The sequence below is a fragment of the Panicum virgatum genome, chromosome 2N, assembly GCF_016808335.1.
Source record: "Panicum virgatum strain AP13 chromosome 2N, P.virgatum_v5, whole genome shotgun sequence".
Taxonomy (NCBI): Eukaryota; Viridiplantae; Streptophyta; class Magnoliopsida; order Poales; family Poaceae; genus Panicum; species Panicum virgatum.
In genome coordinates, this window is record NC_053146.1 from 11383417 (window position 1) to 11409696 (window position 26280).

At 46.1% G+C, this 26280-nt stretch overlaps 2 protein-coding genes and 1 pseudogene across 2 annotated transcripts; 2 read left to right on the top strand and 1 right to left on the bottom strand.

The window, feature by feature from the left end:
• Nucleotides 1–55: 55 nt before the first annotated feature.
• LOC120659734 (amino acid transporter ANT1-like) lies at nucleotides 56–3143 on the bottom strand. Its single transcript, XM_039937959.1, has 3 exons — nucleotides 2668–3143; nucleotides 1169–1813; nucleotides 56–772 (listed from the first exon to the last, which is right to left on the bottom strand). Exons 1-3 carry the CDS (start codon nucleotides 2884–2886, stop codon nucleotides 380–382), a joined length of 1257 nt encoding a protein of 418 aa, XP_039793893.1. The 5' UTR covers nucleotides 2887–3143; the 3' UTR covers nucleotides 56–379.
• A 6091-nt stretch (nucleotides 3144–9234) lies between these two features.
• Nucleotides 9235–17813, top strand: LOC120658716 (annotated as a pseudogene).
• Nucleotides 17814–21716: 3903 nt separating this feature from the next.
• LOC120658717 (protein LURP-one-related 15-like) lies at nucleotides 21717–24514 on the top strand. Its single transcript, XM_039936944.1, has 3 exons — nucleotides 21717–22040; nucleotides 23770–23985; nucleotides 24099–24514. Exons 1-3 carry the CDS (start codon nucleotides 21792–21794, stop codon nucleotides 24231–24233), a joined length of 600 nt encoding a protein of 199 aa, XP_039792878.1. The 5' UTR covers nucleotides 21717–21791; the 3' UTR covers nucleotides 24234–24514.
• The last annotated feature ends 1766 nt before the right edge of the window (nucleotides 24515–26280 follow it).

Below are 26280 nucleotides of genomic sequence, written 5' to 3' on the forward strand. Positions count from 1 at the left end.
GGATCGACCTAAGTTACAGAGACGTCCCAACAAACCCGGTCAAAAACACCAGAACTGTAGCAAATCAAGTCGAAATCAATTCAAATATGCTCTTGTTTATAAACCATTTACAACCCATGTGCACTTGCCAGTTAAACATATGGAGATTGGCTAAAGGGGGCCACATGCAGAAAAGACAGATACATCTAAGCTACAATACAACCCATCATAGCCTTGATCCCAGCATCATCTGTATATTATATAAAATGCTATGAATTTCGGAGCCATCTCCATTTGTCTCATGCCATCCCAAGATCCAGATTTGTCAGTTGCTGATGACTTCCTTTAGTGTCTAGGGTTCAAATCCTGATCTGCACATCTTGGCCATTTGGACCATTGTCTAATGTGAGGACAGAGCAGAGACAAGACCGTACCCGGCAAAAGCCAGACCAAAGAGAAGAATGACATAGTCCATCGCCCGCCTCCATAAGGACATTGACGAGCCTACAATGCTGAGATGGAAGAGAGCAGGCAGCACGAAGGAGAGAAGCGCGCACATCGTGCTTCCGACGAATGAGATGAACGCCCCAAAAGCAGGGATGAAGGATGCCACAACAGTCAGGATGGCCACCACGAGGATGCGGCTTGAGTGCAGGCCTAGCCACTCAGCTCCAGGTACATTGTGGGAGAGCTTCTGAAAGCATCCACTTGATCTGAATCTTGTCTCCACAATCTCATGGATCGGGTGCATCATAACTGGGAACGTGAACACCAGCGCGACGCATAGGCCAACCTGTCAATTGATTTCAGATTGTTAAGAAAAAAAAGATGTGATTCAATATCGATTTTCATCTAATTCCTGTGTGAAAAGATTATTCTCGTCGATGGCGAATACGAATGCTACGCAAAGCCAATCGGTCATGAAATTTCAAGACAGTTCAAATTACTACGCATATTCATCCTTGTCTGTGTCCTGTGTGGCACTGACTCGTTTCACATTTTGTCAGTAGGAGGTCATATGCATAATTTTTTTTTGAACAAACAGATCATGTGCATAATTGATGACTTACAAGATCAGATCTTATATATTAAAATATCAAATTATTATCTTGCATTTTCAAATCAAACTGCATGCGTAAGTAAGCAACAAGAAGAACTGAAGCAGCAAACTAATGAAAACTGCACTAACCTTAACTGCAACTGATGTCCAATTGTTTGGAAGATTGAGTGTTATGATGTCTTTGGTGGCATCACCATAGGCCAAGTACCCACACACTCCAAAACACACATACACGGTTATAATGGCAGCAAGTGCTTGAGAAAGTACCCGGCGGAACTTTCTCCGCTCAGCCATTGAAGCTTCCAGTGCAAGGGTCATGCTGAATCCTTCAAAACAGAAGACTGCAACCCCAAAGGTGAATGGCACTGCCCAAAGCCCATTAAAAGCAGTTCTACTTGCAAAGGGATGATCAAAGAGTTGAAGATCCTCTTTGATCACAATTGCCATGGCAAGGACGTTGCACACATCTGCAAATATACTGAATGGAGAAAGAGAAGGCAGTGAACGGATGAAGGAGAGTGCGATCTGCACAGGCAGAAGGATGGCAAAGATGAAGCCAGCTGGGGACATCAACTGGCTGAATATGGAGTGAAGATTTTGGCCAATGAATATTAGGTACGCTACAGAACCACCGGCCTGCGAAACAAGGATGAGGATTTCTGTCAAGCATCGACCTATAGTCCCAAAGCACCTTTCACCCAAATCCCCATATGTATAGTGACCCTGACAGCACTCTTCAGGTTGGTCCTCATCGAGTTTATCCCTGCAGTCCACCTTCAAATTAAACAGAAAGCAAGTAATGAATCCAAAGTTGTTCGATTCATAAATAAATCTTCTTTGATTTATCTAAGTCACAATCATAACTATGCTGTCAAATGTGAGCAGCACCAACAAGGTTCTCAAGTGAAGTCCAATTAAAATCTAAACAGATGAAAGTGAAAAGAACTATTGTTTTTGGCTAGGTTGAAAGCAATTTTCTTCTCTGTCAGAAAATCGTTGGATTTTGGCAGTCAAATTTAAAATGGAGCCAATAGCTGGTCAATTGCAAAACCATTTTTTTGCTATTGCTCTGCAAAGTCTTAGTAGTCTGTTGACTTTCAGTAGATTCTTCTTTCTTTTGTAGGACGCAGAATCCTAGTATGGTGGGAAATGAGAAACAATAATGGAAGCTCGTCCTCTGCATTCAGTTTCTTTAAAAATCATATGCAATCAGAAATTGCCAATTTGCCGGTACACAAGTACTACCGCAGCTTTGTTACTGTACCTACCACCCGTAAACCAGAGTCTGAAATGTGTACTGCTTGCTACACCAAGCACTTATATTTCAGAGTCTGAAACTTCTACTGCAGCATCGAGAATTCAAGTGAAAACACTGAGCCAGTTTTGTTTTCCTTCTCTTACCCCTCAGCATGGGGAATCTGGACACAGTAGCAACAGCAGTGCTGTGTCGACCTTAGTCAAATTTTATTTTTACGAGCGATTCGGATCTGTAAGAAGACGAACGAACTGCATACAAAAGCAGAGTTCAATCACGGGGAAGAGGACTCTGCACTGCACTGTACTGCGCTCGGGAGCAGAAAGCAGAGTGAGGAGAGGAGGGAGAGATGGGATTGGGAGGGAGTACTGACGAGTAGGAGCATGCAGTAGAGCGTGGCGGAGCCGGCGGCGGCGACGCCGACGGAGCCCGCGAGCCACCCGGCGGCGAGGAAGGCGTAGGGGAGGCCGAGCACGCCGGTGCCGACGATGGATACCACCACGTTCCCCAGCGTCTGCGCCGACGTCGCCCCGCCGCGTCTCGCCCTCCCGTCCTCCTGCGCCAGCAGCAGCGGCGCCGCCGCCGCCGCCATCCCCGGCGCGGCCGGGGGAACACGCGGGCTCGGGAGGGAGGCCGGCGAGGCGAGCAGTGAGCGCTGAGCACTGAGCTTCACGTGGCGAAATTGGATTCTGGATTCGTGCCAGCGTTGGGCGCACGTGGTAGGGAAGGTGAGGGGCAACGAAGAGGAAGCTGGCGCCGGGAAAGAAACGGACAGCCGCCGCCGTGGCGGTGCGGGTGCTGTCTGGATTGGTCGGTGCTCCAGATTCGCCAGCCTCTTTTCCTTTTTTTTCTTCTTCTCCCTTTGGTTTTCTCTTCGTTACTTGTACTACTCGTCTTCCACTCTCTGTCAGTCTTCGACTCTTCATCGGACCTACTAAGAATAGATGTACTCGTATTCTTTTAATCTTATAATCAATATTCACTGCTACTAACCACAACACAAGCTCGACGAGATCACACACCACCCAAGGCCCAAAAGTTCGTTAAATTTGGGGGAGGATCCAACCATACATGAATTCGTACGGTTCAGAGAGAATCTCTAGCGATCAGACTAGGCATATATATCAGGCATTCATATTAATTCTATTATCAAGGACCCCTGTTTGTAAACAAAGTTTCTTAATAACTTGCTCGAACATTAGGTCTTTGACGGCTGTATATGTGAGTCTTATTAGGAAAAAAGTCCTATAAAAAGCTGTTGAGTTGTTTTAAACAAGTCATATATACACCAAATTTAATCTGGACTGGGCTGATGGGAAGTACCAGCTGGTAGTCACTGTTCTAATTACAAAAAGAAGGTGCTTTTCACCGGCCATTCCCAACCCAACGAATGCCTTTCACCCAACCAAACGAGGCGAATACATGTTTGTACTATTTTTTTGATGTGTTTTCTACAAGAAGTTGAACCGTTAAAAAATTACACGTGTTCTACAAAGGTTTCAGAAATTAAGGTCAATTCCAACCCATAGTATCCATGAGTAGTATCTATGCTGTCATATCGTCAAGTTATCACCTTTAGAAACTACACTCTATAACCCATAATTTCTTAGTGTGGAATTCTATTAAACTCTTTTTTTTCTCCACCTATCATATTTATTCTCTATTTATTATGAAGACACTACCTCACTCCAAATGCACAACATGTGGTGTCTAGCGTATTGGTTTGCGTATTAACACTAGGTTTGCGTGTGGACACTGTGTTTTGCATGAGACCCAATTTCTTTCTCTTTCCACTCTCTCTAATTTATTATGGTGCCACATGAGCAAAAAGTCCTATGTGACAGTATATTTAATGCCATAGACATCATCCTAGGACTTGGATCCTCTAATAAAAAATATCTCCCCGGGAACGGGATATATTCGAATGACAAAAATTCTCGTAAAAGCTGTGTTAAAGTAATCATCCACGTCGGGACTCGTGGATGGCGAAGAAGTGATCCGTGGCGAGACAAGGACCATCGGTTGTTGGAGCGGGCACGCACCAACAGTGGCATGGCAATCCGGGGGCACATCACTTAATATGGCATCCTGACGAGCTCGATCAGTCAATAAATTAACATGGTAAACTAAATTTAATATGAACCTTAGGTTTAAAATTTGATAAATTTTGGAGCACATATTGATGCCCTAAAAATTCAATAAATTTTAAATTTTACCCATATTCAAATATTTATATTTCAAAATTTTTTGAGTTCCAACTAAAACAATAGTTAAAATAGATTCCCTATCACCTAATCTACCTCTCTAAAAAAATTCAAAATTTTTAGACCCATTTAACTATTTTTCCCTTGCTATTAAATTTGTAGAGAGAGAGAGAAAAAAAAAGAAAAACTGCTTTGACGTCAGCGCAAACCGCCCTGGAAACCAGAGAAGGGTGAAAAACAAACGATTTTGATACTTTGAGGTTGCAGGATTCCTGGTTTTGTATATCGAGGTTGAAAATCGAACGAGCGCAACAGTTGAATGTTGTAAAATGGACTTTTTTCCACGTTTCAATAGTACAACCCAACCTCAATTTACTTGCGCGGGCGGGCCGGGCCCTCCATTTGTGCGTTTACTTACGACGGCCCAAACGGGAAAACGCAGCAACGCATGCCGGCCCAAGTAGCGTGCGTGGCACAAAATGAGTGCTTGCCTGCTTGCATTCCTTTCTTTTTTTTTTCTTTTTTTTTTTGGCCAGGAGCTTTCTTGCTCTCATCCCGTGTTGAAACTTCAAGTGCTAATCTTTGTGAATTCGCACGTAAATCAATTGCTGATGAAAAAGCTGATCTTATTCATTTCACCACGTGGACGCATGCAGAAAAATCGGCTGCTTTTTCTTGGCCGTCCGTCCTAATTACAAGTTGCGGTAAACGACTGAGAATAGGTTTCCACATAAAAACGGTCATCACCGTGAAATAAAGAAATCAAAATTTAAAATGATATATATACTATACTAAAAAATTGTTTGTACGCCTCATAGATTATACAATCATACCTATGGTTCGAGAACTAATTAACATGGTAAAAACACATCATATGGATCATAAAATAATCTAACAAGTTGGACCCAAGATAGCTTATTTCAAATTATGTAGGCATCATGTCACGACGATCTTTTATCATATTTTCTTTCAACCATAAGCTAAACTATAAAATCTGAAAAGGAAACAACCATGCTGGTCTAATAGTAGAGTTGGTCAAAGACGGAATGATGGAGCAGTCAGGGGAACATAGCGGTATCCCCATTATTGCAACAACAATATATAGTAGTCGATTGTACGCAATTTTGGTTGCTGCCCGGGCAGATCTTATCGAAATGTACTTGTACTCATTGTTACGTGTCAAAGTTGATAGATGTTTGATAACTTCCATTAATTCTATTCATATACATAAAAAAATAAAAGTTAATCACCAATGATTTAAATAGCCGGCTATAGCTGAAGATATAGCCGGATATAGCTGCTGCTGGGCAGCGTTGCCGCTAGGAGATCACATTTTTAGCCACATTGTTAGCTTGACGGCTAATAGCCGCGATTAGCCGGCTATATCCACTAAATGGGATTGCTTTTAGCGGCAGCTAAATCAGCCCGCGAGCCCAAAATCAAGCGCGGGCTCCTCAAATTCCAAACAGTAGTAGAGTGCATTATTGCCTCTATCACCCTGTGTCTAGTGTCCTGAACTCCTGATAAACTTCATGTTGTTAAGTGTCTTGGACTAGAGCCATTTTCTAGTAATGGCTGGGATGTATTCCTGTGAACTGTGTTGTTGCCTTATTGGTGGTGGCGGTCTGATGATCAGTTATTTTGTAGTGTATCGCCCTTGTGAATTATGAATTTGTGATGTACTCATATGATGGTCAGATGTAGGTGTGATGAACTGATGACTGATATGAGTTGATGACATGTCAATTGTTATGTCATGTGATCAAGTCCTTGAATGTTTTTACGGTTCCGCTAAATGGCTTAGCTGCGGCTATAGCCGGGCTATAGCTGCTCTTAGCTTTTTCAGAGACCAACAGCTAAGAGGCTTAGCCCGCTATTTAAAACATTGTTAATCACACGTGTTTACGCGTGAGGGTATGATTAAGAATCGAACTATACCTAATCCACTACCGTACGTAAGTCCACCGAGCCGGTAAAGGAGCTTTACGTAGAAATTACAGCAAGAGTACCATAGGTTCAGATTGGTAATCCGAAAACACACAAAAATCATACTAATAGCTAGACACCCTGACCACAATTACTACGCAAGAGAATAGTAGCAGTGATACACGATATTCCTTAAGATTCCTCAACGAGGTTCTGCTAATACATTCTACATCCGGTACGCGTTTTTTCCTATAGGAACCCACTACTAGAAAGTCCATCCCAAATATACCGTTACCTGATACTAATATTAGCATTAGCTACACCGCCAACAGGCACCACCTCCCCAACACCAACACGCACAGTACTGAACTAGTGATTGAAAGGAATCATACCTCCCAACACCAACACGCACAGTACTGAACTAGTGATGGAAAGAAATCCGATGCTCGTAGCCTAAAAGGAGGAGGGGTAAATTAGGCTAACTAAAAATCTTAATCTCATACTCCAACTAATTTGCACATAAATTAAACTAAAACATACTATCTAGATGTGCAACTAGTGTGAAAACCCTCATCCCAAAAGAGTTATGCAACCTATATCCAATTATATCAAGATACTACTCTAAAAAAAATAAGACAAACAAGTTGCAATTATAAAATGCAAAAGCTTAATTAGGGATGAGAGAATGCAAACTCTTGATGTGAGATTTATTCTGTGGTTCGGTTAGGCACTAAACCACTTCTACTCCACGTTGTTGAAGCACTCACGAAGAGTATCGCTTCTCGGCCACCAAGTCTCTCCCGGGTCTCTTCTTGCGTCGCCACCAAAGCTTGCAAGTCATCACGATCACCTTGGCCCCGGGTTCCACTAAGGAGCTTCTCCACGAAGGATGGGGGTCTCCGAATCCCCCGCACAAAGATGTCGTTGCCGCTCCACACCAAGCCGGAGGGTCGAAAACATTGCCGACGAGCCACCAAAGCTCCAAGGGGCCGGCACACCAAGTACAAGTGTTGGTTCACTTTAGAACCACAGCACAAGGCACAACACCTTGCTCACGCACCCACTTAAGAGCTAATCTAGTACTAACACTTACAAAGCTCACTAAGCACTTGGATTGGCTTGGAGGTGTTCTTGGATGTGTGTGGGACTTCTCTGAACTCCAGCAACTCCAAAATGATCGGGGTGAGGCGCTTAAATAGCCCACCAAGTCGAACTAACTGTTTGTAACCGTTATCCCCTTTTCTGTGTAGCCATCGGATGTTCCATTGGTGGGGTCATCGGAACTTCCGGTCACTAATAGTTTGAACTAGACGTTGGTCCTTTCTGACAAGTTCTGGAACTAAATTATGGTACCATCGGAAGTTTCGGTGGTGGCATCGGACTTTCCGGTGCTAAAGAAACTCTCTGGAGCAAAAAAAACATGCTCTCTGGACAATACTCTGGTGCATTGGTTCAATGCCTTTTCTATCGGCATTGGAACTTCCAATCTCTTACAGAAATCAGCTTCATGGTGTTTCGTATTTTGATCATAACTCTCAACTCCGAACTCCGATTTTCGATGATCTTGTACTTTGTGGAAAGTTTATGAAATTCTCTACAAAAATATCCAGGAGTCCATCTTATTAGATCATGTTTTGAGCATCCGAAGATCCGATTACCATCGGAAGGTCCGGTGCTAGGTCATCGGAATTTTCGGTGCCTCACAGAAATCAGTTTATTCATGTTTTGATCATAACTTTTTGTTCCGAACTCCGATTTTGATGATCTTGGACTCTATGAAAATCTTATAAAATTCTCTACAAGAATATGCAGAAGTCCATATCATTAGATTAAGTTTTGGGCACTAATTTAATGCATCAATTTAACCGGTGCTACTATTTAATGTGAAACTCAACCAATTCATCATTCCTTTGAGTTCTTTCTTTGATCTTTGTTTTGCTAGGGCTTTGTATTCATTCTTAGGACCTAATATGATTTATTTGACAAACTTATTAGTTTCATGATTATGTTGTCAATCGATCACTAAAATCACTTGAAATGGTCTAAATGTAACCATATTCATTACTGTGATGCTGCTGCCCATGCTGTCAGCAGGCAAGTCGTCTCACGGTTATAAACTAATCACAAGAATTTGCATGGAAACACACTATCATTAATTATTAGAAACATGGATTTGATTAACAGTTAACCTGCTGTTTGGTTGGTCCAGCAGCAGAACATGGTACCTTTTTATACCGCAGGCGACACGAAAGTTCCGTACCGCGTGCTCTAGCGTGTAGTTCTTTATCTTGTCTATAAATTAGCACCGTTTGGTTCCCGTTCTAGCATTCTAGAATGGATATTCTAGCCTAGCCTCCACATGAAGGACCAAATGAAGTCTATTTGTAAAACTTCTTCAGGAATGGATATAACTTTTCGCGACAAATCTAATGACAGTAATTAATCGATGGTTAGCTACAGTGATGTTACAGTAACTATCCTCAAATCACGTGGTCAAATACCTCATTACAATCTTCAAGGTTCATAGCATGGGGGTTCTGAAATTAGTTTTATAAACTGATTTTATTTGATACCGTAATTAACCGTCAAAGTGTTAATAGAGTGGAGTAAACCAAACCAATGGCCATTGAGATCGTCCAGACCCCATCCACAACGGCCAGCTCAAGTTGCCATCTCTGCTGCTACTGCAAGGACAGCGATAGCGTGTGCAGCCCAGCCGATCGAACCGCCCCAGATACCAAGCGAGGGCTGCTGCACAGGCGGCACCAAGGCGATCGAGGATTCGGTCGAGCTAGCGGCGATCGATCCCAATGGCGGCGCCCTACGACGGAGCTCCGCCCGAGGCGCCGGCGCCGGCGCGGCGGCGGCGGCGGTGTCCCCGCAGTTCTGCGCGCCGCACGCGGTGCCGCTGACGGTGGTCAAGAAAGCCATCAGCCTCTCCGGCGGCGACTTCGTCGTCACCGACGCCAACGGCGCCGAGATGCTCCGGGTCAAGGGCGCCGTCTTCAGCATCCACGACCGCCGCGTCCTCCGCGACGCCGCCGGCCAGCCCCTCGTCTCCATGCGGGAGAAGGTAATAATAAGCAAGCCCATGGATAGAGTTAGCCTCCATGCGGGAGAAGGTAATAATAAGCAAGCCCATGGACAGAGAGGCCGGGACTTTGACCCCCGGCAAGCAAACGTTTAAAGAGAACTAGCCTCTATCTGTTACGTGCTCATCTTTATCTCCAAGGCTTTTATCTCTACTAACGGCAAGCACAAGCATATCTTTATCTCAAAGTATCTAAGTAAATCAAACTGACCAGCCGCCGTATGATACACACTTGATTTGACTCCTATACGCAATGACAGGTGGGCCAGCTTGATTACTAAATCAGCCGGACTCTGCACGTATTTGTTGAGATAGAGCTGCAGCCCGTGTAGGAGCTTGTTTACACTAATTGGATTCTATCTCCAGCGTGCGTATCTTTATCTCTAATGGAGATACGATAAAAACAACTCAAATATATCCCCAAACAGCGCATGACTCTATCTCCTGTATCTAAACTAATTGAACGTACACACCTCGTGGGAATTTAAATGATCAATGACAAGTGGGCCAGCGGATGAACCAGCTCTCATATTGTTTTGATCTGTTTTTTAGTCTCTCCTTCTAGAAGCCATATCTCTAACAACTGAAGACTAAATAATTCAAATCTTGGTGTTCTCGCAAGAGCTCAGCCAAGGCCTTAACCACTGTGGCAGAACCACCTGAATTATCCCGGCTCAAGTGCGCAGGGCATCACCATAAAGACAACACTAGCTCAAACGCACTTCAAACGGAACAATTCTTGGTCTGTCGGGTAACGTCCCGATACAACCACCGGTTCTCGGATCGAACAAGCATACCCCGCACGAAGGCGAGTCCAGAGATATTACAACCACAAGTTTTGCAACACAGGCATAAAATGATTACAAACCAGTTCTAAAATATTATTACAAGTACAAACTTTAAAAAAGCAGTTATACAAACCATAACTTTAACTTCAGAGTTTGAAAGTAGCGGAAAGAGACAACGATGGCTACAACACGTCGCAAAAGTATACCAAGCTAGCCCAAGCAAGGTATCACTCGTCATGGTCATTGCCGGCCGAAGACGAATCCCACTCTACAGACCAGCCAGGAGGCAAAGAGCAGGGATAGGTCAAACTAGCGACCTGGTCCTCAAGACTCATACCTGAAAAAGAGTATCAACAGCAAGGCTGAGTATTCTAATACTCAGCAAGACTTAACCGTCAACGGGTATAAGTAGCCCACTATAGCTAGACTATGCAAGGATTGTGAGGCTCTGGTTTTCCTTTTTGCTGAAAAGCAATAAAGAGTAGATCCTTACTTTCAAGTTTTAGCCTTCAAGATTCTAGTAGATTAACCATTCTATGTAAGCAACTACTATCCAAACATGGTAGAAAACTAAGCAAACATCAAGATTAATAAATAATATTGTTGCTCTTATTACTCTGTGTGGCAAAGGGATCAAGCAGTCTCATTTCATCGTGCGAGGCGGACGATTCTGAATCGAAATTCAACCTTACAAGGATAACCTAGCACACACGCTTGAAGCACCGTCGAGTCACTTCTAAGCAACCGTTGACCTTTCTTTCCGGCTTGTGGATAGGGTCACTCTCCCCGACTACAGGGCTCCAAGGTCCACCCGTGCCCGGTCCACCCTTGTCCCTTGAAGTCAGTAGTGTTGATCAACAATAACATTTAAAAACCTATCTCTAAAGAGAGAGTGAAAGGTATATCCACTCCCCGGTCCAATCGGCTACTAGGCTTGCCGCGTACCATATTTACGGCATGTGGCTAGTACTTTCAAAAACTTAACCACCGCTACCACACCCCGCGACCTTAGCAAGTTCATCAACACAGACGGGGTCTCACATAAAGTCATGATATCGATCACAACCCCGTCCGTCGTCCTTATATTGATAACAGAAGTAAACAAACAATTCCTATAAAGCTCGCGAGTGACAGGCAATCACTCGACTTTTACCGGTCCTATAAGCTTAGCAAGTAGTCGATCTCGAGTCTAGTGTTCAGTACATAGGTTCCTAGGATCATGCATCTAGGGTTTCAATTCAAATCCTAAGAACTGTAAATGCACAAGTAAATAATAACAGTAAATGATAATAATTTGAAATATAGGTTATGTCCGGGGCTTGCCTTCTCGGTAGTTGCTAACTATTTCAGCTCTAGGCTCTTCCGAACTTTGGTTCGGGGCTTCAGTTAGTTCAGCAGTGTTCGCTTGAGCTTCGAGATCACCTCCGACAGATTCCGGGATCAGCTCGTACGTTCCGTCCGATAAGGCAGTCGTGTCTATATGTAATGCAAGAACAACATTATAAACATACATGGGCAATCGTTTATAGAGTAGTTAAATAACAAATTTAACTACACAAGGCATCATGATCAACAGCACAAGCAAGTTATACTAACTTCATAAAATGAGTGGTGGTTGATTCCTATAGCATTTAACTCAAGGTTTGCTAATTAAATAAACAACTCAGATCAAAAATAGCAATAAATTTAGCAACAATTACCCTAAACATAAAATTAACAGACTAAGCTACCCTGCAAAAATCATGCCAAGACATGTAGCCAATTAATCACAACAATTCTTTCATTCAAATAACACCTAGATCAAGCTTGAATTATACAGGTCAAACTAGAGAAAAGTAGAAGCTCAAAATTTAACAGGAGGTTGACACAGAAAAGGACTAGCTACTGTGAAATTTTCATGATTTTATCTACAGAGAATTAATTATGAGAAAATAAACAAAACAGAACAACAGATTATCAATATTCATTTTTAGCTCCTGTTCTAGCCATGAACTGAGGCTCAAACTTCCTGGACAAGATAAGATAATCAAGAAGAACATGCAGAAATATTTTCATGATTTATTATGAACAGAAACTATTTACCATAATTAAAGCCTACTAAACAAGGATTTAATCAAATAAATAGCTACACCAAAGAACTTGATCATAAAATTTTTATAGAAAAACAAGTGTTACATGAGTAAACTACCATAAAAGTTTCACTGCAAGACAAGCTTTTAATCATCAGATAAGAAAAAGATTAAATAACTAGTCTTTATGAAGCTAGTGACACAAAACAACTTGTACAGCAAAAACTTTCAACAACAGCCTAACGTATTATGATTCTACTGCAAAGATATACTCTCAAGGATTCCAAAACATCCAATTTTACATTTTTCTGAATTTCCTACGATTTTCTATGGAATTTCAAAGTTTACTGCAAATATTACAAAGGAGTCCTTAGTGGCACTATTCAAATGAGTCACACCCTATTCACATAACCCCCTGAGTTTTTGATTCTTCTCACCCGAGGTCCTCGGCCGGGTCAGAGCAGAGGGGCGGTGGTTGACCGGCCAAAACCGGCGAGAGGAGTCACCGGCGGCGAGGGTGGGGTTGGGGGAAATGGAGAGCAGGCCAAGGCGAACCCAATGGTGGTCTTCTTGGGGCTCGGGGTGGTCGGATTGGATGTTCCCCGCGGAGCAGTTGCTCCGGCGGCGGAGGAGGACGGCGGAGGCGGCGCTCCGGTGAGGACTGGGCGAGGAGGAGGGGTGGGTGAGCTTCGCGGGGTCGAGGCGAAGCTAGATGTGGGGTCGATTTGGGCGGAGCGGCTGTGGAGGCGCGGCTCGACGGCGGGCTTGAGGCTCGCCGGCGTTCGGTGGAACGGCGGCGGCGTTCCGGGGCGTGGGGTGGAGGAACTGGCAAAAGCGCGAAGGGAAAAGAAGGAGGGGGTCCTCCTGGTTTTGATGCGCACGAGAGGAGAGGGGTTGGAGCACTGCGTCGGGCTAGCCACGGCGGATTGCGGTGGCGGCCGGCGGTGGCCTCACTGGGCGCGTGGCGCGAGATGGAGGCTCCAGCTCAAGGCAAAGGAGGGCGGTGAAGGTGCAGCGCGACGCGTAGAAGCTACCAGGCAAGCAGGAGGTGGCGTGGGGGCGGCCCTCCACGGCGGGCGGGCGGCGCACGGCACTGGCGGCGGCGAGGTGGCACCGTGGCAGCCGCGCGAAGCTCGGCGCGGGCGCGTGGCAAGTGGAGGAGGTACCAGCACGAGGGGGATGGGTCCAGAAGCATGTGGAAGTGCCACGTGAAGCGAAGGCGAAGATGGAGTTGGCCTACGGCCGGCCCAGAGCGGCGGCGCGCGGCGTGGCGCCGTCGGTCGGCGGCGGGAGAGAGCAGAGGAGCTGGAGGAAGGGGAAAAGGACCCAAACGAAATTTCCAAAAACTCCAGGGACCATTCTGTAAACTAGCGATAACTTTTAAAATAGAGCTCAAATGAAAAAGTGCCCAACATGAAAGTTGTTCAATTTTTCAAGATCTACAACTTTGATGTTGTGCAAAAATTTATTTGATCAAAGATTCAAGAGCTAATTTTTAAAACATAAGAGGGATTTTGAATTCCAGGAATTTTGTCTTTTTCAAAGCAATTTCACTTCAAATTTAGATTTAAAAGCAAAGTTTGCTGCCATGCAATAAATGCACTGAATTTTGCAAAAACACCCTCCACAAAAGTTAAAATTACGCAACCTATTCAACATAACTAAAGAAAGGACCTTGCATAAAATCATAATTACACATATAACCTTTATATTTACAAAAAGATCCTTTTTCAAGCAATTCAAGCACATGATGCATAATTTGATTCTAATTACCCTAAATTGGCTATTTAAAACCCTGGGCCGTTACAACCACCGGGCCCATATGTCATATGCTCAACCTTGCTAACATGTATGTGGGCTTTCAAAATAACTCATCAAATACATAATGTGTGTACATACTTTGTCACACATTATTATTATTATATTTTTAGCATAAATAATCATCAAACATCCTCCTCCCCAAAAAAGATGGGGCCCGCTCAGCTGCAAACTTCCGTCCAATCTCACTCCAAACCACTCTTGTGAAATCCTTTGCAAAAGTTCTCACTAACAGACTGCAACCTTTTGTCCCCCTCCTCGTCGGCCCTAATCAGACAGGTTTTATCAAAGGGCGTTGCATCTTCGAAAACTTTGTGTATGCCGCCGAGCTTCTTAGCTGTTGCCACCATCGCAAATCCCCCACCATTGTTCTCAAACTCGATTTCCAAAAAGCTTTCGACTCAATTTGTTGGGAGAGCCTCGACAAAATCCTTCAAATCCGCGGCTTTGACGATCGTTGGCATCTTTGGATCAACTCACTCCTCTCCACTGGTCGCACCTCAATTCTTTTGAACAATATCCCTGGCCGTTGGTTCAAGTGCAAACGTGGCCTCCGTCAAGGCGACCCACTCTCACCATACCTCTTCATCATAGTAGCTGATGTTTTAAAAAAAAACTCATTGCTGCCAAATCAGCCGTGCTAAATCATCCGCTCGTTCCCTCCCTTCCCTGTCCTGTCCTTCAGTACGCAGACGATACACTGATTCTTCTCCGTGGTAGTCCTCCTGCTGCTTCTATCCTCAAGGGTGTCCTTGATGACTTTGCCGCTGCCACTGGGCGGCACATTAATTACCACAAGTCCACTTTCATTCCCATGCACATGGACGAGAGCGACTTCACTGCCGTTGCTGACATCCTAGGCTGCCCAATATCCTCCTTCCCTCAGCCCTATCTTGGGCTCCCCCTCTCACCTACCAAACTGCGCAATGCTGATTTCCATCCGCTTATTGCGAAATGCGACAAGTACCTCGCAGGATGGAAAAGAAAATTGCTTCCCACTGGTGGCCGACTCGTGCTCATCAATGATGTCCTTAGCAGCCTCCCTATCTACTGGATGTCCTCCCTGCTACTCCCAAAAGGCATCATTGATGCCATTGACCGCCGTCGCCGCGCCTTCCTCTGGACCAGCGAGGAAACCTGCTCGGGTGCTCGTTGCCTTATCGCTTGGGACAAAGTTTGCCTGCCTAAGATTGAAGGTGGGCTCGGAATTAAAGAATTAGCTACCCAAAATCATTGTTTGCTTCTCAAATTTGTCCACAAGCTCCACCTCTCAGATCCTTTACCGTGGCGCGACTGGATTCTTCGTGACATCAACTGTGACCTTGGGGATGGTCTCCCAGATGACTCCTTCCTCCGACACCTCGTGGTTGCCGAGCTCCAGCGATACCGTGCGTTTACCCGTGTTCTCGTGGGTAACGGCACCTCCACCTCTTTCTGGTTTGACAATTGGCTCCCTGATGGTCCACTCTTCCTCCATTTCCCTGCTCTCTTCTCCCATGTGGTCCGTCCTTTTTACTCTGTGGCTTCTGCTCTTCAACCATCCCTGAACCTCAAGCTTCGACCACGGCTCAGTACTGTGGCTAGCCTTGAACTCGCCTCCCTGAGGGGGCTCATTGCTGGCCTAACTCTCACTGCTGAAACGGATGCACATGTCATGACCTGGGATCGCGAAGACGCGACCTTTTCTTCTTCTGCTTACAGGTACCTGGCTGCAGCTAGAGAACTCGATGCCAATGGTGAGCGTATTTGGGCGACAAAGATTCCATCCAAGGTGAAGTTCTTCGCTTGGCTGTTCTGCAACGACCGGCTGCCGACTCGAGCCAACCTCCTCTACAAGCACATTCTGCATGACAAAGACGCATCCTGCCCTTCCTGCTCGACCCCGACTGAATCTGCAGAACATCTCTTCTAGAAGTGCGGCAGTGCCCTAGACATTTGGTTGGTGCTCTCCATAGGGATGACGGGTGCTACGACCAGGGTTAAAAAAACCGCTCGGAACCGGACCGGTTACCGCGGTTACCGGTCTAACCGGCCCGGCCCGGTTCCGGATCCGGGCGGTTAGAAACCGGGCCAAATTCAAATTTTAAATTTGAATTCCAAAAAATGGAAAAATCCCAAAAAATTCTTAAAAATACTTCAAGTTGCGACGAATCTAATGGTGTCAAATTTTTTCAAATATTCGTTCATTTAGTATACTTTGCGAGCATTTGAAGTTAAAAAAAAAACGTGCATACAAAAGTATACAAATACAATGTAAAAGTAGTACAAAAAAGGGTTGGAGGGTTCATTTAGGCTAAAACATATTATACAAACATTCATTTAGTATACTTTGCGGGCATTTGAATTTAAACTAAAAAAAATTGAATTTGGTCAGTTACCGCTCAAACTGACCGGTTACCACTCAAACCGACCGGTAACCGGTCAAACCGGACCGGTAAACCGGTCTAACCGGCCGGTTAGCCGTTCGAAACCGGTATAACTGCGGGTTTTGAATTCAAATATGAGTTTAACCGATTTTTACTGGCTAACCGGTCAAACCGGACCGGTTAGCCGGAACCGGGCGCCGGCGGTTCGTACTCAACGGTCGGTAAAAAAATCCCTGGCTACGACTGCCTCCCCTTGGATGTGCCATTACCCCCAGCACCTTGCGGCTGGCGTTTGGGATGATGTACTTCTTATTATCCTGTGGCGTATCTGGAACCGCCGCAATGATGTAGTTTTCAGGTCCCTGCAAACCTCTACGGCGGCGAATCTCCGGCTTATTGCGACTGACATTGACACATGGTCGCACCGCTTCCGTGATCCTACTCTTAAACTACACCTATGTACCTGGCGCTCTCATGTTTTGAGTGCCCTAATGGCTCGCCATTCTTTTCCTTTTTTGGAGCAGCTTGTCCAGTCTGGACAAACATGTGCTCCCCCCTTAAACCTCTGCTTTGGCCCTGTGCCAAGTTTCTTCGATCAATGAAAAGGTGGGGCAACTCGCCCCCCCCCCCCCCATTCTCGAAAAAAAAAGTAACGGTGCACTTTTATCAGGTATTTAGCATGCACAACAGTCAACAGATGGGAAGTGTTCAGGGGGGACAGCACGAACACAAGCGATCTGCTCTTCACTGTGAAGAAAGCTTCAGTGTTCCAGCTGAAGACCGATGTGGATGTCTTCCTGGCCGGGAACACCGCGCAGCAAGCCTGCGACTTCAAGATCAAGGGTAGCTACTTCGAGAGATCATGCGGCTTCTACCTCGGCAACTCCGACGCCATGATCGCTCAAGTCTGTGCAAACTTTTGCTCTGTTGACTTCTAATCTTCTCTATACTTGATGGAAATTTATAAATATTTATCAGTGATTTTATTCGGTGCTGCAGATCAACCGCAAGTACACGGCCTCAAACGTGCTGCTCGGGAAGGACACCTTCATTGTCACCGTGTTCCCTCATGTTGACTACGTGTTCATCGCGGCTCTTGTTGTGATCCTAGATGAGATTCATAGGGAGCGATTCGACTAACGGTCGACCATGCACACCCATCACAAGCTTCCATCGAGTTCGATCAAGCAAGCAATGGCCTTGATGATATTGCCACAACGTTCCTTGTTATTACCAGTAGTGTTATGTGGTTCATTGTTGCATGTATGATTGTGTCACTGAAATGAGTTGTTCAACTGTGTTATGTTAACAATGGGTGTGTGCTCATCGTGGGATGATGTCATGCAATGTCCTTGTTTTCCTTCAAAATCCTCTTACCATTTTAATCAAATAAAAAAAACAACGTTTTACCGTTTTCATACAAAATTCTTCTTTTACTGTTTAGAAAACAAAGATTTGCCATTTTAATACAAATTAAATTATAATGCTAAATCCAAAAATATCTGACATTCTGGCATCAGTTCGGTGGGCCCACAGACGCCGCGGTTCCTTTGCTATCTCCACCACCTTTTGTCGGCGGCGTGGGCAAAGATAAACCGCGGGCGCGTTGGACTCCGACAAGTCAACTAGAGTACGACGGCACGCGCAAGCTAGCTGCTCATCACCGGTGCCGATCGAATCATCGAATCCACCGAGCAAGCTAAGCCACCGCCGCTGGAGAGGAGCGGCGACCTTGATCCGATGGCGGCGCCCTACGGCTACGGAGCCCCTCCTCCGGCGCCGGCGGCCGCGGCGGTGGCGGTGGTGTCCCCGCAGTTCTGCGCGCCGTACGTGGTGCCGCTGACGGTGACCAAGAAGGCCATCAGCCTCTCCGACGGCGACTTCACCGTCACCGACGCCAACGGCGCCGTCGTGCTGCGGGTCTAGTACGCACATGCATTGCATTTCTCTAGCTAGAGGATATATCCACACATGCATAGCAAACGCGGCGAGCAAGACCAGAGAAAATCGAGTGCGGCACGGGCAGAGAGAAGCTATGCAACATGGGAGGAGAACACGCCCACGGTGGCGCGCGGCACACGGCCGAGAACCCCAAAGAAGGCTAGCCAGCCGGCGACTTCACTGTTGCCGATGCCCGACGTACGGCGGCAGCATGTACGTGTGGATCCTGTGGCTGCGTGTTGACGATCTTTCCGTAACAAGTAGCTAGCGTCCACCGCACCTGATGTTGACGAAGGAAAGGCTGTATGATCGAGCCTTGTCGTCCCACGCCATGAGCGAATGAAAGGCACGCGAATTGAATGAGCCCGAATCGGCGTCTCGTTTCGTTCCATTTATGAAGCGCGTGCAAATTGGCTTGTAGTACAATAGTAGGACGGTCCAGTGGGACGCTACCCACCAGGGTTTAAATTCTGGCACTCACATTTTTTTCTGGAATTTTTCTAGAATTTACCAGTGTTATGCTTTAAATGGTAAGCGATGTTTCCGTCGACAACGAGACGCCAGTGGTGACCTTGGGAATCTCCAGATCTGCCGGTGCTCAGTCCTTTGGAGGTGCTCATAGGGGTAGAGTTTGCGTACGTGTGTTCATAGGGAGTGAGTGTGCGTGCGTGTTGTGGACGTCTTCGTTGTACTGTGTGATTCTAAAAAAAAATTATAAAGCACGTGGATTATATATGGACCACCGTTGATTGTGGAAAGACGTACATCATCCTGATGTTTTAACTTCTGTGGTTCAATGAAAGCTCGGATCGGATGCTCTAACCTAAGAGGGGGAGGAGGTGAATTAGGCCACTTAAAATCTTAACCTATGGTTCCAAACAATTTGCACAATATTAAACTAAAACATGCTATCTATATATGCAACTATGATTTTGCTAGTGTGAAACCCATATCCCAAAAGAGTTTAGCAACCTATAGTCTTTCCTATCAAGATACTACTCTACGAAAGTAAAGGCACACAAAGAAGCTAGTATAAAATGTGGAAACGTAAAGAGCGGGATAGGAGGAAGTAAACTCTCGACGTGGGTGTTTATCCCGTGGTTCGGTTAGCCACAAAGGCACACCTACATCCACGTTGTCGAAGCACTCATTAAGAGTATCGCTTCACGGTAATCAAGTCTCTTCCGTGAACACAATCACGGTCACCTTGATCCCATTTTTCACTAAGGAGCTTCACCAAGAAGGTGGAGGTCTCCACGCCCCCCGCACAAAGATGTCGACGCCGCTTCACACCAAGTCGGAGGGTCGTTGATGTTGCCAATGAGCCAACACGGCTCCAAGGGGTTGGCGCACCGAGTTCTTCTTTTGGTTCACTAAAGAACCACAGTACAAGGGTACAAAGCCTTGCTCTCTCACTCTCTAAAGAGCTAACCTTTCACAACACTTTCAAATGTGTGCTAAGGACTAAATATATAATCACTAAGCTCTTGGATGACTTGGAGATGTTTTTGGATGTGGCTGTGATGTTCCTGAACTCCAGCAATCTTCAAATACCCGGGGGATGGCATATATATAGCCCACCAAGTCCATAGAGCCGTTACTAGCCGTTGGGCTTTTTCTGCGTAGGGCACCAGTTAGACCGGTGATAGAGCACCAGTGTAACCGGTCACTCACGTCTTGGCACTAGCCGTTGGCTTCCCTGACAGCTGACTTGGCTGTCACCGGTTAGGCCGGTGAGTTGTACCAGTGGTGCACTGATTCAACCGGTCCTGAAGGGATCTGTCTTGCTCCGGTGTCCCATCGGTTCATCCGGTGCTGAAGAAACTGCTCTTCCTTGCTTGACATCGTCTTTGAAGGATAGTATGGTGCTTACACCGATGCCTCAACTTGACACCACCGGTTCAACCGGTGCTGCTTAGACTTCTTCACTTGGCTGGGCATTGCACCGGTGATAGGGCACCGTTGTATCTGGAGCCTACCGGTTAGACCGGTGCTTAGTCACCGGTTAGATCGGTGCAATTGTTTTGTGTAGAACTCGTCCAATTCGATATTTTTTTGAGTTCTTTCTTCGTGTTTTGTTTTGCTTGGCCTTTTATTTCATCCCTGGGATCTAGAAATATTCACTTGACAAACTCATTAGTCCCATTAATTGTGGTATCACTCAATTACTAAAATGATAAACAATGACCAAATGGGGCATGTTCCTTACATTCACTCAGTTGCCCCTGTCTCCGTGTGCGTGCGTGTCTCGACTACTCTAGTATTTGTTTATTGAAGAGAGACATTTTCTAGTCCTTCGTCATCTTGTGAGGATGCTTGCATTGACAATTATGAGATGTTCTATTATTGATATTTTCTGTTCTTTTCCTGAAATTTTCGAAAAAATTATTATTTTCTGAATATCTCCTCCCTATTTCCCAAAATGGTATAAGGAAACAAACCCCCCGGGGGAAGAGGCTCCCCAGGGAAAGAAATATGTATGGAAAAATCTCCCTAGAGGGTTGCCTTCATTGGGTTCCCGTCTCCCCTTCTCCCAAACTTGCCCTAATTGATTACCGCCACCCTATCCATCCACTTCCAATCTGCCTCCAACTATTTGAAACATTCAATAGGGAAATTGACAAAATCAAAACTAGGCTACTTTTCTCGGTTTAATATGACTACTTAAATAATTGTTATTTGTGGGAGGTTACAAGTCCATTACACAATATTGATAATCCCAAAAGGCAGAAAACATTAAAATTCCAATTCGTCATTCAACTGCCAATATAACTCACATTCAATCAAAATTGTTAATTTGGCAGCAACCCCCCACCCCCACCCTCTTAATAATATCAAGGATCTGTGTACTCCAATGATAGACAACAAGAAAATATCAAGGACACTAAGAATGCACATTGTTGCCAAAGAAAATAGCTTTATTCAAAATTCCCATGCATCATTCAAAACTTGATGTTGCCCGTATTAAACTATAAGTATTAACTTTTCAAGAGAAAAAAATCTAAAATACTTGATTTGTGGTGACAATAGATTATGCCTTGACCTGTTCTGCACTCCAATTATTTATGCTTCGTGGGCCCCACCACAGAAGATTTTTCCACAGTCAACGGTCCACAGCCAGTAGCCCAGTACGCGGCTATACGTCCTCTTGTCAACTCGACTGTTATATAAACTCCAACGACAGCAGGTCTGCAAGGATAGCATAGGAACCAATGTGCCCGCCGATCATCAAGTCCATCGAGCAAGCGATCAGCTCCCAGCACCGGCGTCAAGGAGGCCTACCAGCGGCGATCCATGGCGTCACCCTTCGGCTACGAACCTCTTCAGCCGCCGGTGGTGGTGGTGTCGCCGCAGTTCTGCGCGCCGGACGTGGTGCCGCTGACGGTGACCAAGAAAGTCGCGAGTCTCAGCGGCGGCGACTTCACCGTCACCGACTCCAACGGCGCCGTCGTGCTGCAGTTCAAGGGCAGCGTCTGGAGCGTCCGCAACCGCCGCGTGCTCCTCGACGCCGCCGGGCAGCCCATCCTCTCCATGCACGAGAAGGTAAGCACACTTGAAAGAAATCGGATGCTCGTAGCCTAAGAGGGGAGGGGTGAATTAGACAAACTAAAAACTTAACCTCACGCTCCAACTATTTTTCATATAAATTAATCTAAAATATGCTATCTAGATGTGCAACTAGTGTTCATCTAATGTAGAAACCCTCATCCCAAAAGAGTTATATAACTTATAGCCAAACCTTGCAAGATACTACTCTAAGTAAGGCACATATAGATTGCAATAAGTAAATGCGGAAATTTAAATAGAGATGAGAGAGAGCAAACTCTTGACACGAGATTTATCCTCTGGTTCGGCTAGGCACTAAACCACACCTACATCCACGTTGTTAAAGCACTCTATCAAGAGTATCACTTCTCAGCCACCAAGTCTCTTCCGGGTCTCTCCTTACGTTGCCACCAAGGCTTGAAAGTCACCACGGTCACCTTGGCCCCGGGTTCAACTAAGAAGCTTCTCCATTAAGAATGGGGTCTCCACATCCCCCACACAAAGAGTGTTGTCGCCGCTGCACACCAAGCCGGAGGGTCGAAGACGTTGCCGGCGAGCCACCAAGACTCCAAGGGGCCAGCACACCGAGTACAAGAGGTGGTCCTCTCACAGAACCAAGGCACAAGGCACAAACCTTACTCACTCACTCACTCAAGAACTAAACTAGCACTAAACCTAAGGATGTGATCAATTTACTCTTTAGTTGGCTTGGAGATGTTCTTGGATGTGTGTGGGTCTTCTCTGAACTCCAGCAAACTTCAAATGACCGGGGAACCCATATATATAGCCCTCCAAGTTGAACTAGTCGTTTAGAGCAGTTAATTCTTTTTCTGCGTAGGGCGTCGGATCATCCGGTCTCTCTGAGCACTGATGTATCCGTTGAGCTTCTGACAACTGACGTAGCAGGCACTGGATAGTCCGAGGCGTTACTCCGATGGGGCGTCGGATCATCCGGTCCTGAAGAGTTTTCTTCTTCTCCGCCTGTAATGCTGACGTCATTAGTCTGGCGCATTAGTCCGACGGTGCGTCGGATCAACCGGTCCTGAAGAGAACGCCTTGATCCCCAAACATGCTCTCTGCAGAATACTCCGACGATTAGTCCGACGCTTCTTGTCTTCACACGTCGGATCATCCGGTTGCACAGAAGTTTCTGCACTGAGTCCTGTATCCTGTCAGAATTAGTCCGACGACCTGCGTCGGTTAGTCCGACGGTGGGGTTGTCGGATAGTCCGACGACCCGTCGGATAGTCCGATCTCACTGTGTTTTTTCTGTTTTCTTGTTGCATTTGTCCAACTCGTCGCAGCGGTCATTTGGACACTTCAAATATATTCTATCTCTACTTTTTCCCTGCGACTTGTGTCTCGACGGTGGTTTGGACGCCTCGACGTTGAGTTGGACGTCTCGATGGTGGTTTGGACGTCTCGACGGTGAATTGGACGTCTCGTCGGTGGTTTGGACTTCATCCAAGGGACCTAACAAATCCTACAAATATGATCTTGCAAACCTATTAGTCCTATTAATTGCGTTGTCACTCAATCACCAAAATCACTCGAAATGGCCTAAATGGGGCCATGTTCGTTACAACACCGACCAAGATCGATCAGCCATCCATTTCTCTTCTTCGTTTCCTTTTTTTGGGGGGCATGATCTGCTTACTAATAAGTAGAATGAGTGAGCAAATCCAACATCATCTGAGACCTGACTACAGATCATCATCATTACCAGATACTTAGTATGCACAACACATGGGAGGTGTTCAGAGGTGACAGCTCGAGCGCGAGCGACCTGCTCTTCACCGTGAAGAGGTCGACGCTCCTGCAGCTGAGGACGGAGATGGATGTCTTCTTGGCCGGGAACACCGCGAAGCAGGCCTGCGACTTCAAGATCAAGGGCAGCTACTTCGTCTTCTACCTCGGCGACTCTGACACCATGATCGCTCAGGTGAGCTCTACTTCTAACAACCACGCTTTGGTTTGGGAGTTTTTGCAGAATATTCAGATAGCAGTTAGCATAGTAACTGTAGCCAACCTGTTGGCCGTTTGGTGCTGCTGCAGATTAGCCGGAAGTACACTGCCTCCAATGTGCTGCTGGGAAAGGACACGTTCAATGTCCCGGGCGTTGACCATGTGTTCGTCGCGGCTCTTGTGGTGGTTCTGGATGAGGTCCACAGCAGGGATCGAAACTACTGATGATCCACACACACCTATACCAGCAAGCTTCCATCGAGTTCGACGCCTGTCATATGTTATCACAAGTTGTTATGTGCAAATTTCTCCAAATTATGCTAGTGAGATCAGCTACTGAACTTCGTTTCGTGTATGCTGATGATGCACACAGTATTGTATATTGATTTGCTTTTCAATAATAGAGCACTATCCTTGGTTCGAAAAAGAAATTGTAAGAAAACAGAGCACTTTCATGTGATTGCTTTCTGAAATGCATATGCTTGTTTGATTCAAGCTTTTGAATAGTTGAATATTGCTAACCAAAAAGAGACACGTCGAGTTTTCTTTTCGATACTTAAATACTATTATCTCAAATTATATATCTCCCTTTCAAGATGTACACTAGTACAGAACCCCATAACCTTGGGGTCGAAAACAGCATCACTACCGGTTCGGTCATCGGTTGGGTTAGGATCGGCGGTGATAGGATGGCGTTGCGCTGCTGCATGTTAGAAAAAAAAATCGTCAGCACTGGATGATAGGACCTATCACCATCGGATCGTAACACGAGACATTTGGGATGAGTGTCATTCTGTAGTAGTAGTATATGCCTGGATGATAGGAATTGAATGTAATCATCAAACATGCATGCATCCAATAAGTACATTCACTACGAGAAACTGGTAACTCGCCGTGTGCCTAAGAGTTCGCCGTGCGCAAATCATCGGGCACACGGCGAATAGAGCTTTTTGCCGTGGGTCAAATACAGAACACACGGCCAAAACAAAGCACACGGCGAAAGGAGGCTTCGCCGTGTGCCCTAACCTCAGCACACGGCAAACCTATTTCTTTGCCGTTTGCCACAAACCGGCACATGGCAAAGAAAGCGCCACGTGGCCCGACGTTCACGGCCGGTCAACGCCGTCATATTTTGCCGTGTGCCTCCGTTAGGCATTTCATATGAAAATAATGAAATTGAGCTATATATGCATAAAATAATGAAAATTTTTTAAAGAAGCATTTCATATGCAATGTTTAGAGAGTTTGGTAATATTTTTCAATATACATTTCATTAAATTTAGTGAAACATGTTTTGAAAACAAATTAGTTGACTACATGAAATAACAGAAATTCATTTTCCAGTCTTTGCAGTGTGTCCAGGTTTAGGCACACGGCGAAGTTTATATGTTTGTTGTGTGCCAAGATCTGTGGCACGCGGCAAAGATGAATTTGAAAACAAAAAAAAGAAAAAAATATTTGCCATGTGTCCTAGATCAGACACACGGCGAACTCCTGCGCACTTATTAGCTCTCTGGCTCACTCTCGCTCTCTCTCTCAGCTCTCTCTCAACTCTCTCTCACTCGCTCCCCACCGCCGCCACGCCGCCGCCCCTCCGCGCCGGCCCGGCCCCGCCCCGCCGCCGTTGCGTGACGAGTAGCGCCGTCCCGCAGCCGCCCCGCCCCTCCGCCCCGGCGCCGCGCCGCCCCCGCGGCCCTGCCCCGGCTCTGCCTCGCCGGCGCGGGCCCGCCCCGTCGCCGCCCGAGCCCCACCCCGCCCCGGCTCTCCCTCCCCGTCCCCGCCCCACCGCACTCGCCGTCGACCTGCAGGAGCCGGCCCTGCTGGAGGTCCCGCACCGCTCGCCGTCGCTGCTGGAGCCCGCGCGAGGAGGTCCCGTGTCGCCCGCCGCCGTCTCCTGCGCCTGACCTCCGGCGCCATCTCCAGCCCCTCCTGCCACGCCATCCCGCGAGGAGGTCCAGCACCGCCAGGCCCAGGCTCTCGTACTGGCACGCCACCGTCCGTGAGGAGGTACGCATCAATCTCTCTCCCCATTGTTTTCTGAACTAAATTTGTTTTATGAATTCAATTACTGAATAATTGAACCTGGATATTCTAATTTCCATTGATTAATCTAAATGAAATTTCCTCATTATCTGTGAGACTAATTTAATCCACTACTACATTTTGCTATGCGTTATGATTATTTCCACTGATGGCTGTGCTCGGTATTGCCACTATCAGAATCACACTCTAAAGCTTGCAGTAAATAGTCCCGTGGCATGGCTTGCCTTTT